General features: G+C 35.7%; 1 protein-coding gene across 7 annotated transcripts in view; it reads left to right on the plus strand.

Moving 5' to 3' along the window:
* FERRY3 (FERRY endosomal RAB5 effector complex subunit 3) overlaps nt 1-13631 on the plus strand; it is a 54723-nt gene extending 41092 nt beyond the window's left edge. For 4 of the 7 annotated variants that reach the window (XM_074194610.1, XM_074194612.1, XM_074194613.1 and 1 more), the window contains 4 exons: nt 604-806; nt 7731-7788; nt 9722-9789; nt 10656-13628. In XM_074194610.1, coding sequence (XP_074050711.1) covers nt 604-806; nt 7731-7788; nt 9722-9789; nt 10656-10748 — 422 coding nt within the window. In that variant the 3' untranslated portion in view covers nt 10749-13628. Of the gene's footprint in view, nt 1-603; nt 807-7730; nt 7789-9721; nt 9790-10655 lie in introns of all 7 variants that reach the window. The other 3 variants (XM_074194614.1, XM_074194615.1, XM_074194617.1) reach the window with 2 other exon arrangements.
* Nucleotides 13632-16037: the final 2406 nt, after the last annotated feature.

Genomic DNA, 16037 nt, shown 5'->3' on the forward strand with positions numbered 1-16037 from the left:
TTGGAAATTAAGTGAATGTCCTTCAGTTAGGGAATGGCTTAACAAACTGTGGTATATATATGTCATGAACACTATTGTTCTATTAGATACCAGGTGGGATGGGAATTTAGGGAAGCCTGGAAGAATTTGCATGAACTGGTGCTGAGCAAGATGAGCAGAACCAGAAGAACACTACACACCTTAACAGCAACATGGGAATTATGGTCAACCTTTATGGACTTGCTCATTCCATCAGTGCAACAATCAGGCACAATTTGGGGTATCTGTGATGGAGGATGCCATCTGTATCCAGAGAAAGAATTGTGGAGTTTGAACAAAGACCAAAGATTATTATTACCTTTATTTTCTTTTTTAAAAAATGGTATCTTATTGTGTAATTTTGCTATCTCTTATACTTTATGTTTCTTCCTTAAGGATATGATTTCTCTCTCATCACATTCAACTTAGATCAATGTATACCATGGAAACAATGTAAAGACAGACTGCCTTCTGTGGGGGGTGGGGGAGGGAAGCAAGACGGGGGGGAAATTGTAAAATTAAGAATGAAAATCTTTCTTAAAAAGATTTAAAAAAAAACATAAAGTGATGTCTCTTGTTTTGTAGGAGAATTTTATATTACCCGGCACTCCAATCTTTCTGAAATTCATGTGGCTTTCCATCTCTGTGTGGATGACAATGTGAGATCTGGTAATATCACAGCTCGTGATCCTGCTATAATGGGCCTCCGAAATATTCTAAAAGTTTGTTGTACTCATGACATCACAACAATTAGTATTCCTCTCTTGCTGGTGCATGATATGTCAGAGGTAAGCTAGTGAAAAATTACTATGATTGCACAAATATATTACAATTTCAGCATTATTGACAATGTTGAATAGTAACATAAGAATATAAAATGGTAATAATTTAGAATCATTTATATTTAGCTTTAAATAGATTATTTTTCTTTTTTTTTCCTTTTTTTGGTTTTAGCAGCAGTAGCAAATTTACCTTCTGAATTATTTCACCTCTTATTCAGATTAACTTGTGTAATCTCAGCACACATACAAATTTGTGGTGGCAAAAAATGATATCTTGATGATATTCTGAAAAGTTATCAAGAGCTGCTTCCTACCTTTGATCTTAAAAAGTATTCTAGTATTCACCCATTCTGCACTATTATTTATTTGAGTGTTTCCCAAAACTATCCCTACAACCTCCTTCTCATCTGTCTCATTACTTAACATCCCCATCTCCTCTCCTCCCCAACCACCAAAAAAAAAAAATTAGAGAGCTAAGATTTGAAGCAAGGACTGAGAGGTCCATACAAGTCTGAAACTGAAACAAAAAAGAATGTTGGCACCTGGCTGCCATCCTGGAGAAGAAGATAGATCCAACAACAGTAATTCTAGTCCAGATCTGTGATTTCATCAGTAATAAGGACCATACTGGTAAAGAAACTCCTCATGTGAATAAAACAACTGCCTCTATATTTAAAATCTTAGAGACTTTACTGAGAAATTGAGATCTTTAAATGACCTACCAGACCAGGATTAAAATGTTAGTCTGTGTCAGAGGTGGGATCTCAGCCCAGAGTTTCTGGACTTGAGGACCAGCTTTCTATCATGCTATCTTATATTGACTCTCACCCTTAGTTTTAAGTAGAAGGTAAGAAGGAAGATAAAAAGGAGGGAAGGGGAGGAAGGAAAGAGAAAGTTGGAAAAGAGAGAAGAGAGCACGTGAGTGCCTACATCTGGAAAGTGGAAAATTGTGAGAAAATATGTTCATTAAAATAAATATGAAAATTTTATGTCAGTACTGCATTTTTACAGTAGAATAAAAAGAGAGAGGTTCAACCTATTTAAGAATAAGTATTGTGTAGTTTTTATACAAAACATAATCTGAAATAGACCCCAACTGAATAGTCCACTGCAAATGATTAGATTTAGACTTAGTAAAATCTGAGTTTTAATACAGCCTCAAGTGTTTACTAGTGCTACAACTAATTTAACTTTTTAGATTGTCTTAGACTAAGGGTAACAGCATCTAATTCACAAGTTTGCAGTAAAGTTCAAGTGAGTTAATTTATATAAGTTTTACAAAAGATTATTGTTATAAAAATGCAAAGAATGATTACTATTATTCAAAATAAGATTTTTTTTAATGATTCCAAGTTCTTTTAACCAGACTTTTTTAACCTCTAAGTTTTTAAAAATTGTGACATTTCCTTATAGAAAGATTCAGAGGACCTAAGTTGCTTTTCAATCTCTTTTATCACATAAACCATGCATAGCAAGGTGTCAGGGGAGATCCCATTATAGATTTGTTTTTCATAGCTCTGTTCTCCCTCTCCTCCCACTTTTTCTATCATAGTTCCTTTATGAAATCCTTAATCATATTGATGACCTTGTTGCCATTTTTGAGTTATAACCATTTACTTATCCATCTATGAGATTATTTGGAGAATAAAGTAACAAAGAAAGTTTATGATGAGTGACAGTCACAAGAAAACATACAAACATTTATGCAGCTGTGGTCCTGGTTAACCCAGTTTATAAAAATGGTTATATGTAGGTGGAAAACAACCTCAAAAACAATGTTTCCAAAAGTCACTCAGTTCAGATTAACTTCCAGACATCTGATACTGTTAGCATTCCCTCTCCCACAATGAGTTACAAAAAGTTGCATGTTTTAAATTAGGACAGCCAGCTGCAGAACATTAAACTGGTTTCCAAAGCATTCAATTTAATTCACAGAAGTATATTGAGCTATGATTCTCCAGTTGTATTTAAACTTCTCATCCAGGTCATGAAGTTTATCCTGCAAACCTAAAAATCAGTCAAGTGACTATAGCAATAATTGTACTTAACTTCCTATGTAAGGTTCCTAAACCATTTTGCAAGTATTGTTTTTTGCATGCAATAAACAAGATTTTAGAAATTTGATATAAAACCTTGGTATACAAAGATGACAAGTGCCAAGCCCAGATTTCCTTTTTCATGTCATAATAATTTGTGTCTGCTAGACACAACTATTTCATATTTTTGTCACCTTAAAAACAAAGGTGCATGTTGGAGATATTATTGATGTGGAACCAGACCTGGGTCTGGGACTAGGATCTGTTCTATTATAGAAGCAGCTATGCACTGCCGTGTCCTATGGCTTAGGACAAAGTATCAAACAAAATCAATTGCACCAAAAGTAAAACCATTACAGAGGAAAAAAGGGAAAGAGAATACATATTTATTCACTCAAAACAAATATTTGTCATCTAGAAAAAAAAAGTCTATCAGTTTTGACTCTTGAGATCTGAGAATTCTATTACACCTAGTCACCAGCATCAGCCTCAGATTCCTGGGGTGATATGACCTGACCTTCTATCTACTAGTCATGCTAGGGTCTGCTTAGACCCTTAACTAAGGGCTGGAGATACAGTGGTATAATCTGGAGCTCTTGGAGAAAGACTATAAGTTGAGTTTGGGCTATTTAGAAGGAATAAGGAAGTTAGAAAAAGGGAAAGGTCTGGGGGGAGTAAAGAGAATCAGTTCAGTTTGGGACAGCATGACTTAACCAGTTCAAGATGTCCTATAGACATTTGGAAATACAGGACTGGAAGTCAGGAGAAAAGCAAATCTGAGAATCATCTGTATAGGCAAAAAAGTAATTGTGAGCTTCCTTCACAATATGATGGTGAGGTTGAATGCTAACAGTGTTTCAAGCAACTTAGCAAGACGCACTTGAAGAATAAAGATGGCTGCAGAATAGATGGATAGGCATCTACACTCTGAATTATCAGACAAGCATGTCTTTAGAATGACTCATTGATGCAGTATACCATGAAACACTCAAATCACCTGTATATTCATACCTATTTTCTCATAAAGATCCAACATTACTTTAATCAGAAAATCCAGTCTGAGAGGCAGAAAGGAGTCTACTCATGTCCATTGAGAAGCAGTCATCTAGAGTTAAGATCCTAAGTAAATTTTTACACCTGAAATCAACAAGCTTCAAGTCCACAAAGTATTTGTACTTGGCACTCACAATATGCTAACAAAGCCTGATTTTCCAGTCACTTTCTCCAGTTCATGTCCTTATGTGTCTGTTCTTTCCCAAGGACATTAGTAAAACAAACCTGATTAAGAAGAAATTGAAGCCCAATGCACATAAGGAAATAAATTAGCAAAAGACAGAGCCTTCATATAGGAGAAAAGGCACTGAAGATGAAATCAAGAGATTTTGGATTCAAATCTTTCCTCTACTGCCCTGTGACCTTGGGCACATCACTTAGGAAATGTAATTCCCACCTTTAATTGCTTTGGTGGTACTATGTTGTTTATATGGTTCAACATAGTTAATATGTTATTTTTGCTAAACTGACTTTTTGTCCTCTTTTTAAAAGTTTGATTACAAATAATGGATGGGTAGAGGAGAGAAGAAAAAATTCAGAAATGAATGACATGGATTCTTAAAAACTTAAATATTTGTAAAGAGAAAAGTACAATATTTTGAACTATAAAAGCAATAATCCTTCTGTGATCTGTCCTGGTTAGCTTTCACTTGGAGTATCACATTCAATTCTGTGCACAACATTTCAGAAAAAAAAAATTGGAAAGCTAGAGAGCTTCCATATATAGGAGAACAGCAAGAATAATGGAAAACCTTGAGTTTGTGCCATAGGCAGACTGCTTAAAGGAACTGGTGATGATGCTTAGCCTGAAGAAGAAAAGATTTAGGGGTACATGATGAGTGTTGGATTATTGTCATCTTGAAAAGGATCAATTAAATTTTTTTCTGCTGGGCTCAGAGGATAGAACTAGGACCACTGGGTAAAATTTGCAGAGAGTATATTTAGATTTGATGGAAGAAAATACTTAGATGGAGTATGCCAAGAAATAGTACATTTTACTCTTTTATTATTTTGTAAATTATAGAGCAGATTCAGCTTCAAGTATAGGTGAGACTAGGTAGGCTCTGAGGTTCCTTTCTAGCTCTGTTAAGCTATGATTCTATAATGCTTATCATTCATAACAGGACATTTTCTTAGGCAGGGATCCTTTAAGGTTGTTGTTTGTTCAACAAACACATCAGGATCTGATATTCTATGAAACTTTCAGTCAACTTTATGTCTGAAGATATGATATGATATAAGTAATTATAAAAATCTACCCTATTCTCTTTTTGTTTTCCCATCAAGGATTCTTCATGTATCATCTCTCATAAAGCTTTTCTAGAATTTAGACATAGGTTGTTAGTAATTACCTTTCAATTACCTTTTAGGATAATTATATCCTTTTTTCTCCCCCACCCTTGAATATCTTCCCCTCTTGTTCTCAATACTGTCAAATATAGCATGGATTTCTTCTGTGTGTCCTTAATCTAGTCCAGCTACTCTTCCTGTCTTGATATCTTTTAGTGCCAATTCCTCAAATAGCACTAAGGCTTTAGTCTAAATGTAGTATCATTGATGATTAAAATAATTTGTTATAGAAATATTAATAGATCTGTTTGTTGTCCTTCCAATTTCAGCTATATATACTTTTAGAATAGCCTAGGTTATTTAGGTCTCATATGAAGTTTTCTGCAGACTCATTTTTCCTTCACTTCTTTCAGCTGTTTTATTAATCAATCCAGTCTGTGATCTTAAACTTTCCTCCTTTCTAAGATTTCTGCAAACAAGTTTATATCCTATCTTGGCATTACCCTTGATGGCTACAAATTTTTGCTTGTCAAGGAGGTCAAGTATTTGCTGACCTTAGTGATTTATGGACACTTTTTGCCTCCTTATTATGACCACTTCTTAACAACATTGGTAAAACTTTTACACTCTTACTCCTTTTAAAAACTGTATAGTTGTTTCTTTGAGTTGTATTATTCTGATTTGCCTTGGATCACTGTACCATTGTAATTTCATATCTCTTTCAGCATATATAACATATTTGGAATACCAAAAATGTCCCAAAAGTCTTAGGGCTGTTTTTAATCTAACAAAACTTTTAAGTTTAAAAATAGCATTAAACTTTTGGGAAAGTAGATTATGTGTATATAGTATATTGTGCATTTATGAAAAGTTTATAATGCTTCAAAGTATGCATGCTATATCGGAGGTATTTGTGAGAGGTTAAATTTGAATAGTTATTAATTTGAAACCAAGAGGATATATTAAGACCCTAAAATACTAAAAGCATAAGATGAAAACCTTGAGAAAGTTGGGTAGATCCTGGAACTATTTCAGGCATATATAAAAAGGGTCTAGGATCTGTTTAGGTGGATGAAGTATCTATGGATTTTTTAAGGGATCAAAGTAACTATCAATTTGAGAACTAAATGACATTCAGTTTTCAAAGTAGCTGAAAAAAAGGAAAAAATATTGAAGGAATGGGGTAAAACCAATAAAGGAATTATCCAAAAAAGGCATTTGAAGAATTCAGTGAGATCCTTTTTATCATCAATTAGAACTAAAAGAAGGGGCTAGTGAAAGTATTCACATGAAATAATTCTAGCCTTTTAAGAAATTCTAAACAGCCCAGTCTTAATAATCTATTGCAATATGCTAGATTAGTGCTGTATATAATCCTCTTGTTCTTGGGATGTATCTGTCCCCCTAATTTGTCCAGCTAGGTACAGACACACTTAGGAGATCTGGCTCAGAATGAAAGAACAAGTTAGTCTGGGGAAAAGCAACCATAGGGTGAGGCTCAGAGTAGAAAAGAAGATGAAGAGGGGTAAGGTGAAGTCTGACCTGATCTGCCAAGAAAATTCATTTCATAGAATCTGTTTAAGAGATCAAGTAGTATAGAGAGAAGTACCCTGTGAGAATTAGAACTGCTTCTAATGGAGTCAGATCTTCTATGTTCTGAAACTCAGGGCCAGGAAACATCTTCTGAGGAATTTGTAATGGCAAAGCAGACTCATCTAAACCTTGTGCAGAGATCACAGATATAGTGGCTCCAAGGCAACAACAAGGAGGAAGCATAAAAGAAGTCCCTGCTTAGCCCCATACCAGGGTGTGAGTAAGCCTGAGGCCTGCACAGAGTAGTTCCAGGTCTAGATAGATTCAGAAAAACTTCTAGTGAACTAAGGAGAATAGTCAGGTATTCTGTAATGATGAAGGATCAGAATTAAACAAAAGAACCTTTGAAAACTAAATTATTAACCTTTTCATTGGTATTCTCCTTGTTTCACCTTCTCTAATAGTATGTGTTCCAGTAGTACTTAATAATAATTCCTTTAAATATCATTAAGATAATTGATGAAAGGAAGTGAAAAGGTGAGGAAACCATATCCCTGTAGGTGACCTGATCCTTGAATACCCTAAAAAGCAGGGAGACACACTGATAGCCTGGAACCTGAATGTGTAAACTGAGACCTGTTAGGCGCAAGGCTTCTTGCATGTTATAGCATCCCATATCACCAAAGCAGAAATAGGATATGAATATATGGTGGGTGACAAGAACAAAGTAGTCAGCAAAGTGAATGATCAACACAGGGTTAATCAAATGTTGATTTAATTTTTAATAAATCATGGTGAATGTTGAATATACTGTCAAATATGTTGATTGGTTTTTGTTGAAATGTTTTATCTCTTGATATTTGTTACAAAGGAAAGTTCATTGGTAAGGGGGAAAAGGAGATTATGCTTGAAAATGAATATAATATAAAAACAAAACAGTGATAGAAAAACAGTTTAAGAGAAAAATAATAACTTGTGATAAAATTTTCTGGTTTTCTTGGTGGGTTTTTTTTTTCAGGAAATGACTATACCATGGTGCTTAAGGAGAGCTGAACTTGTGTTTAAATGTGTAAAAGGTTAGTATTTCATAAAGAAAGGACCCTGGTTTTATTTTGTTGGTTTTTGAAGTTGGAGCCATAATTAAGAGGGATGTCTAGGGGCATTCATATTGTGCCTTTAGAGGTGAAATTCTTGAACTGGAGCAAGACAGAGTGAAAACATTTGCTAAAATTTTTTCATTAATCAAGAATGAAAGCTGGAGGTTCTAAGACAATCAGATACCTTGGTAGTTCTGACCATAAACAATGCTGACTAGCAATCTGACAGCATTATTTCCATGACCCTCTTGGCAGCTTCTGGGAAACCAAAGTCTTTGGGTTCCTAAGAGGAGTATGGTTGAGTGATAAAGACCATTGAGTGACAGGTTAGCTTTGTCCTTCTGTTGAAAGCTTGTCTCCAAATATTACCATACTAACAATGACAGGTTAGCTTTACCCTACTGTCAAAGGATTATCACCATAAAATTACCATACTGATTATGAGAGCATCGAAAGACAGGTTACCTTTATCATATTGTCTTAAGTTTGTCTCAGGGTGGCTAGGTGGTGCAGTGGATAGATCACTGGCCCTGGAGACAGGAGGACCGGAGTTTAAATCCAGCCTCAGACAACTTAATAATTGCCTAGCTGTGTGACCTTGGGCAAGTCACAACCCCATTGCCTTGCAAAAAAAAAAGTTTGTCTCCATGAAAATGCCATATGATGCTCTGGCCAGCATTCCTGTAACACTTTGATGACTTGATAACATGGAAAGAACTACATCCAATAGTCAAGATCTCCCACTAAAACTAGACCAACACCACAAGTCCTGTTTCCTATACTCTTAGGCCCCTGGGTTAAGACAGTTCTGAAAGAGGCGGTGAGAATGATGTGATTGCACAACACTCTCTGCACTTTAATTAACATAATATACATATCATTCACTTGATGACATGACCTGTGACTAGGAAGACAACAACAATCAATCATCATCTATCACTTTATGGCCTACTATTTGTCTTTATAAGTTGTTGGCAAATAGACCAACCCAAAAAAGAGTTGAATATTGAAAGGTTCAGCCACAACCTGGTTTGTGTGACCTAACTTGCAAACATTATAGGAAGAATCTTATCCCTTTGCCTGTCATAAATGTGTAATAGCTTCTTTAGCTCTTCTCTGATGCATTCTTGACACCTTTCTCTGATTCTTATCCACTTCTACCATTTAATATTATGAATATTGCTCATGATAAATCACCTTACATTTATATCCCTGCTAAGGTAGATAAAATTATTTCCTTCTTTTAGAAAAGGATTGAGTCTCAGAGAGTTCACAGATTACTAATAAGTGGCAGAGCTAGAACTAGACTCAGTTCTTCTGACTACTTAGCCCAGAACTCTTAGTACTATATCAACTTGAACATTGACTTGGAAAATGCAGACATAGAGTTTTTCCTAAATGAAGTTGGCCACAGATACTTTGGGGTTTGAAATATGGTGATAAAAGAGATAACTGCTGTTCTAGCAATCTCTGAGATCAAGAAGGATTGAGTAAATTTTGAAGCCAAAATAAGAAAAACTAATCGTATTTCCATAGTGAAAAATTTCAATACATAGTGCTTTTGCTTGTTTTAAAGTGAAAACTATTGCAAATATTGATATTTTCTCCTGTAACTCCTACTTCTGTGGCAAGAAATGTGGTTCCATAGAACCCAGTTTAGGGAACAGTGTGATGAAGCTCTAATGGAGTTAGGAGGAAACAAAGGAAAGGAGTATATTATCAGAATAATCCTTATCTCATACTATGTCAAAATGATGCAAGGAAAAAGCTTGTATTTGTCTCTGAGGCTTGGTGACCCCATCAGGCAGATGACTTTTAAGAAAGATGAGGAAAGAGAACATCTCACAAAGAGCAGTCAATTTGAAAGACCAGTGCTCATAGTTTAGCTAAACTTTCACTTGTTGGTTGTCAGGTTTCATGATGGAAATGGCTTCATGGGATGGAGGGATATCTAGGACTGTACAATTCCTGGTACCACAGGTATGTTAATCAAATCAATGTTACCTTACTCAAAAGTCTGATGAAGTACATTCCAGATATAACAACATCATACACTTAGTAGCTTTCATTTCTTTAATTGAAGGAGCAATTAAATGCAGGAAAATGACTTAAGAGACCCCAAAATCAGTCTTAACATTTTGCATAATTTTTCCTTCAAAAATTATTGATTTTTATTGTTTTATACCTTCATTTTATACCTATTTATTGTTTTATACCTTCATTTCCAAATATCTATCTTCCTTCTCTCCTATTCAGCTAATCTTCCCTTGTAAAAATTTTAAAAGACAGAAAGGGCACAAAATTCACCCACATACTACCTAAATCTGAAATGTTATAAAATATTACATTCTTATAGTCTCCCTCCTCTGAAAAGAAGTAAGAAGGAAGAGCATTTTTTCATCTTTTTTGGACAGGCTTGGTTATTATTATTGATACAATGTTCAGTTTCAAGTTTTTTTTTTCCATTAACCTCATTGTCATTATGTGTATTTTTTCCTGGTTCTGATTATTATTTCACTCTGTATCACTTCATATGTCTTTCTATTGTGTAGGGTTTTCCATTCTAGTTTTCTAGACTTTGACACATATTTAGTACTGATACTACTCATTAAATAACCTCTTCCAGCAACTACCTTCTGGTACCATATTTATTGGCAGTAATATCATAACATTTATTTGCAAAGAATTAAATATCTCAGTGTGTTTTTAAGTCATCATTGAAAGATATTTATCTAAATAATTTAACTTACATGGAAATTTTCACAAATATCAAATTACTTATTGGTTTAATTTGTAAAGCTATGATCTTGTAATAGATGTGAAGACTTTTTCCTTACCTTTTACAGAGTATTTCTGAAGAAATGTTCTACCAGTTGAGTAACATGCTTCCACAAATCTTCCGAGTATCATCCACACTCACACTGACATCTAAGCATTAAACTCTCCTTGGCCAGCAAGTTTTGAAAATGGGTTACTAAATGTTCCGTGATTGAGGCAACATTGGAATTATTGCAAGGTTTAGGTGATAAGAATATCATAAGTCATATTCTAGGCTGTGTAGTAGTCTTTTGCTACATGAACCAGTGTTCAATTTTTAATTCATACTTTAACATTTGAAAATTTCCTCCTTTGACCAGTCCCTCAAGCATCTTGTATAGTCCATGTTTTGCTTTCATCACTTGAAAAGTCTTATTTGTTACATATGGACCCTTCATGTAAGAAGCTAGCTGCATCTTTTCTTTGGGGGGGGGGGGGGAGCAACAATTTATGACCTTGAAAAGATCTAAGTTATATTAGATATTAATTAAATATTTCCTTCTTTGTAAAATGATGAAGCATTTAATATCAGTCATGTGCAATGTTTAACAGAAAATGAAATGCCCCTTATACAGTACTTACCAACTAAAAATGAAAATAAACTGAAATATAAATGGTAAAGAGAGTCTGTGTAAAAATTCTTAGGAGAAATGATAGTCTGTTCAGTCTATTAACACAAATTTCTTTGTAATCACCTACTATGTGCAGATACTATACTATGAACAGAAGTGAAATAGTTCCTTCCCTCAAGGACATTACATCCTCTTGGAGGAGAAAAAAAAAAAAAAAAATATATATATATATATATATATATATATGTATTGTATATTGCAAAAAACATAACAAGGAGGCATCTGGAAAAGGCCTCTTGCAGACCTTGATGGAATTAAGGATGGAATTATGAAATAAAAAATATGAAATAAAAATGGAATTAATCTTGATGGAAATTAAGGCATAGACATGAGCAGGTGGAACATTCCAAGCCTGGAGTATGTTCAGTGCATGGTCAGATACAGGAGTTGGAGCATTGTGTCTGAACATCAGCAAATTAAATTCTTATGACTGTGTGGTAGGGAAGTCATGTGTCCTGAGGATAGAGAAGTAGAAAGGGATTAAGATGAGAAAAACTCAGAATGCCAGACTGAGCAATTTCCCTTAGAGCTTCTATATAAGAGGGAACCTTGGAGTTAGGGGAATTTTCTTGAGGTTGTGGGTAACATGGTCAACTTGAGTCTGGAGGGAGAGCACTTTAGTAGAGGATGGATTGGAGTGGGAGAAGACTCAGGCCAGGGGGACCAATTTTTTTTTTCATTTTAAACTAACATGAAATAAAATGGACATTTCCATATCCAAAGTAGATCATAAAAAAACTAAATATTTCTTGTACAACTTGCTTTTCCTTTTATACAAATAACATATTAAACATGTAATTTTCAAAACTATATTTCCTCTTTCTGTTCTATGCATTTTTTTAAAAAATGCTTCAATGAGTTGCTTTGTTAAAAGAAATTTGATAATTCTGTCACCAACTTAATCTCTCTTCTATCTCCATCACTGAAAAAAACAAAAATTAAAAATAAAACCCTTCTAATAAATGTGCATGTCAAACAAAATAAATTCCCATATTAGACATATCCAAAAATGTATTTCTCATTTTTTTATCATAAGGAAGACCAACTAGCTCTATTGCTGTAACCAGGTAAGAGATATAAGGGTCTGAATTAGTGTGGTAGTTGTAATGAGGGATGTGAAAAAAACAAAATTTGGCAACTGACTGAATGAGTAATTTGAGTGAGAGACGGGATCAAGGATGACACTAAAATTTTAAACCTGGAGGTAATTAGAAGGCTAGTGGTGACCTTAATGATAATGGAGAAGTTAAGAAGAAGAATGGGCTTGAAGGAAAGATGTATTCTTTTTTTAGACACGTAGAATTTTTCAGTGTTTGCAGGATATCTGGTGGACATTTTCCACTCTAGTTGGTAATGTGGGATTGAACTTGGTGATGTGGGATTGAACTTCTAGAGAGAGTAGAGCTACATGTGTAGATGTGGAATTTACATGGAATAACTAAACTCATAAGAACCGATTAGGTGGCCAGATTCGTGTAGAGGAAAAAGAGAGGCAAGATTGGAGTTAGACAAAATTTGAGGGACATAGGGCACAGAAACAAGGGAAAGAATATAATATGGATGTAAACTGATTTTCTAAGGGGTTGAAAGTAGAAAAATGTGTAGACAGAGCAAGCTTGATATCCTGAGAAATGTATATCTTGGACGAATGGAAGGATTTGAGATCATAGTGATGATAAAGAATAGAATTTAAGGGAATGAGGCATAAGAACAAGAGAAATGATGAAAAATTTCAATTGGATGAAGGAATTCCCAGTTCTGGGGCAGTTCTAAATGATGGCAAGATCAAGATTATAGCCGCCATTTTGTGTAGCTGAGGTGGAGTAAAAGAATGAGCTCTGGGTGTTAGATTGAGAAACTGAAACAATAGGACACTTGAGAGAACAGCAAGTATATTGAAACCCTTCAGTTCATGGTCAGGAGTTGGTAGAAAGAAAGATTTTGAGAAAAGCCCTCATTGAGAAGCAAGGGAGAACATCCTGAGTTTATAACAAACAATCAGGATCCAGAGTAAACTTCAAAGAAGAAGGAATTGCTAAGTGATGACAGAAGAAGACTCCAGAAGTGGCAACAGAGAGCAAGAAGTATTCCCATCCTTACACAATGAGGAGTGGGTTTCAGGTAAGAGGGAGGAGACAACCAGTATTGCAAAGAATGACTTCAGATGTGGAATCATCTGGTGCAAACCAGTTTTCTGTGAGTGTCAGGAGATGGAAAGAACATGAGGAAAAGAAATGTAAAATGAAGGGAAATTTGTTGATTTCAGATAGGCATTCCAGAGAACACAGTGGGAATGATGCACAAAATTTCAGGATGGGTTAGAGTTGAAGTAGTTAGGAATGAGGGATTGGACTGCAGAGGTGGAGTGTTCAACACTACTAGAAGGGGAAAAGAAACGGGGGGGGGGGGGGTGCTAACCACAGGGGAATAAGTCCAAGAAAGATATCAATTTTACACTTTCCTCATATGCTACCTTCTGCTTTCTTAGTCTTAATCTGCTGCTTTCTCCTTTTCTACATACTACTTCATCTTCCTTTCCTTTTATGACTTGCTACTTCTCTCTCTATTCCTTTGCTTTCTCTGCCCTTTCCTACCTTCCACCTCTGAGAGAAGTGAACCCATTGAACACTCTTGGTCAGAATACAAATACAGAAACAAGAGCTCAATCAAATAGATTTATCCTCCTCACAGTTATTCCCTAACCCCTCTTAATTCTTATGCCTTCCCTCTGATAATGATTTCCTGTTTATCCTGTAGATAGCTTGTTTGCTTGTATTTCTTGCATGTTGTCTTCCCCAGTACATTGTAAGCTCCCTGAGATTGGGAAATGTCTCTTGTCTCTTGTATCCTAGGACCTAGCATAGTGTCTAGCACAGAGGAGAGATTTAATAAATGTTAATTGATTGAATGAGATACTTTGCAAGTCTTAAAGTGATCTATAAATGCTAGATATCTTTATTATTGGAGGGTATGGGGTATTCGGGCTCTGGTATGAGGGCATGGCAAACCTTTTTCAGGGCTACTTCCCTACTTTTGCTGTCTACCTGAGGCACCCAGCCCTTACTTGTGGTTCCAGAAAGCTGTAGCATGCACAGCAGCTACACTCCGGGAGAGAGCAACCAATAAGTCCCAAACCTCTCAATGAATCAGGAGGATATCTACCTTCAAAATACGAAGTTTCCTGAAAGGAATGGGTGGATGAAAACAGTTTGTTTCCAATGGTCATGAAGGTGGCTGAAAACAGGTACTGCTGAAGGCAAGTGGGAGAGTTTATAGCTTGGTCAGCCATTGAAGACACCAAGACCATTGCCAGTTCTCCCACTAAACTTCAAAGACTCTGGAAAAAAAGGATAAGGCTGATGACTTTGTACAATTCTCCTTCTCTTAAATCCAATTCACATCCAAGTCAAGACATCATCCATGATGTCACTGGTCCTCTTAGAAAACTAAGAATAAACAAAAACATCATCAATATTACAATTGTATAGAAGAATAAAATGACTTATTTCAGAGTATATTTTTCCCACTGCAGGATGTCAAAATATTAAAGACAAGAAATATAAAGGGGTCAGGAACTAAGAAATAAGAGGCTGGGGCCAGTCCAATGGGGGCGTGGCCAAATGGAAAGGAAGAAGAAGGATTGGACAGGGACACAAACCAGTTAGGGAAGGTGGGCAGAGTGGTACAAATGCCTTCTCTTCTGACTCTCCTTCCCCTCTGTTCTTCTGCTTTCACTTGGAGGGTGTTTTGGGGGAGTGGGGAACTGGGAGGTCAGGGAGCCCCAAGTGAAAGGGTAGGAGCAGAGAGAGAGAGAGAGAGAGATAGCATGCAGAGTACTATACAGTAAAGTTAATATAAGTGGTTTGTTGGGGGGAGGGGGTTGAATGCAGATTGCTTTCAGAATTCTTTACATAAAATCAAATTTATTTTTAAAAAAAAGAACTATGCGTACTGCATAGCCCTCTCCTGAAAATGAATGTAGTGATCTCACTGAGGGCTGATTTGTTTATCTCTTCAGCAAACCAGTGCCATATAATAATGTGCCTCCCAGACACACTCTCACCTTTCAAAGACCTTCAGTAAGCACCTAAAATTTGCACATAGTGTTATAACCAGGCAGAATACAGACCCTAAATAGTTACAGCCACATTGATGCCTTCAGAGTTACTAAATAAGACAGAATTGATATGAACACAAATATAAGAATATATAACAAAGCCTTGATCAAATGCTTAACAATTTGAAGGTTGAATATCCACATTGTATAGTAAAGGAGATTCATTTTTCAAAAGATTGAAATAATAGGGGAAATTTTCATTTCCCAAGTTGTCTGGAAAGGCTCCATGGAATGAGATGAATTATCAAGTGCTGCTTGAATTCCTGGAAAGGAGAGGTCTTGGCAAGTTAGGTTCATAAAGAGTATTTTAGGCATATGGGGAATCTTAGAAGACTTGGGGACAGGAATAGGGTAAAGGGACAGCCATGGACAAACTTACCATAAAAGCTGAGATAGCTCAAACAGACTAGTTCCTTTTTTGGATTCTTAGTGAGGTCTGAGTGTTAAAAGGAGAATGACTCAGTGGGCATGAAGTTTTCTATTTGTATAAGCAGTGCTACATTCCTTGGATGGATGACAGGACAGTCCCCAAGGCTTTCAAAATCCACTTGGAAAATGGTATATACCAAGAAAGGGCCATTGCACTAAGATCTTAATATCTATTATTCCCCTCTTCCTCCCCCATTCTTCTAAATGCTTGACCAAGCAAGAGATTACACAAC

Source organism: Macrotis lagotis, chromosome 7 (assembly GCF_037893015.1).
Source record: "Macrotis lagotis isolate mMagLag1 chromosome 7, bilby.v1.9.chrom.fasta, whole genome shotgun sequence".
NCBI lineage: Eukaryota > Metazoa > Chordata > Mammalia > Peramelemorphia > Peramelidae > Macrotis > Macrotis lagotis.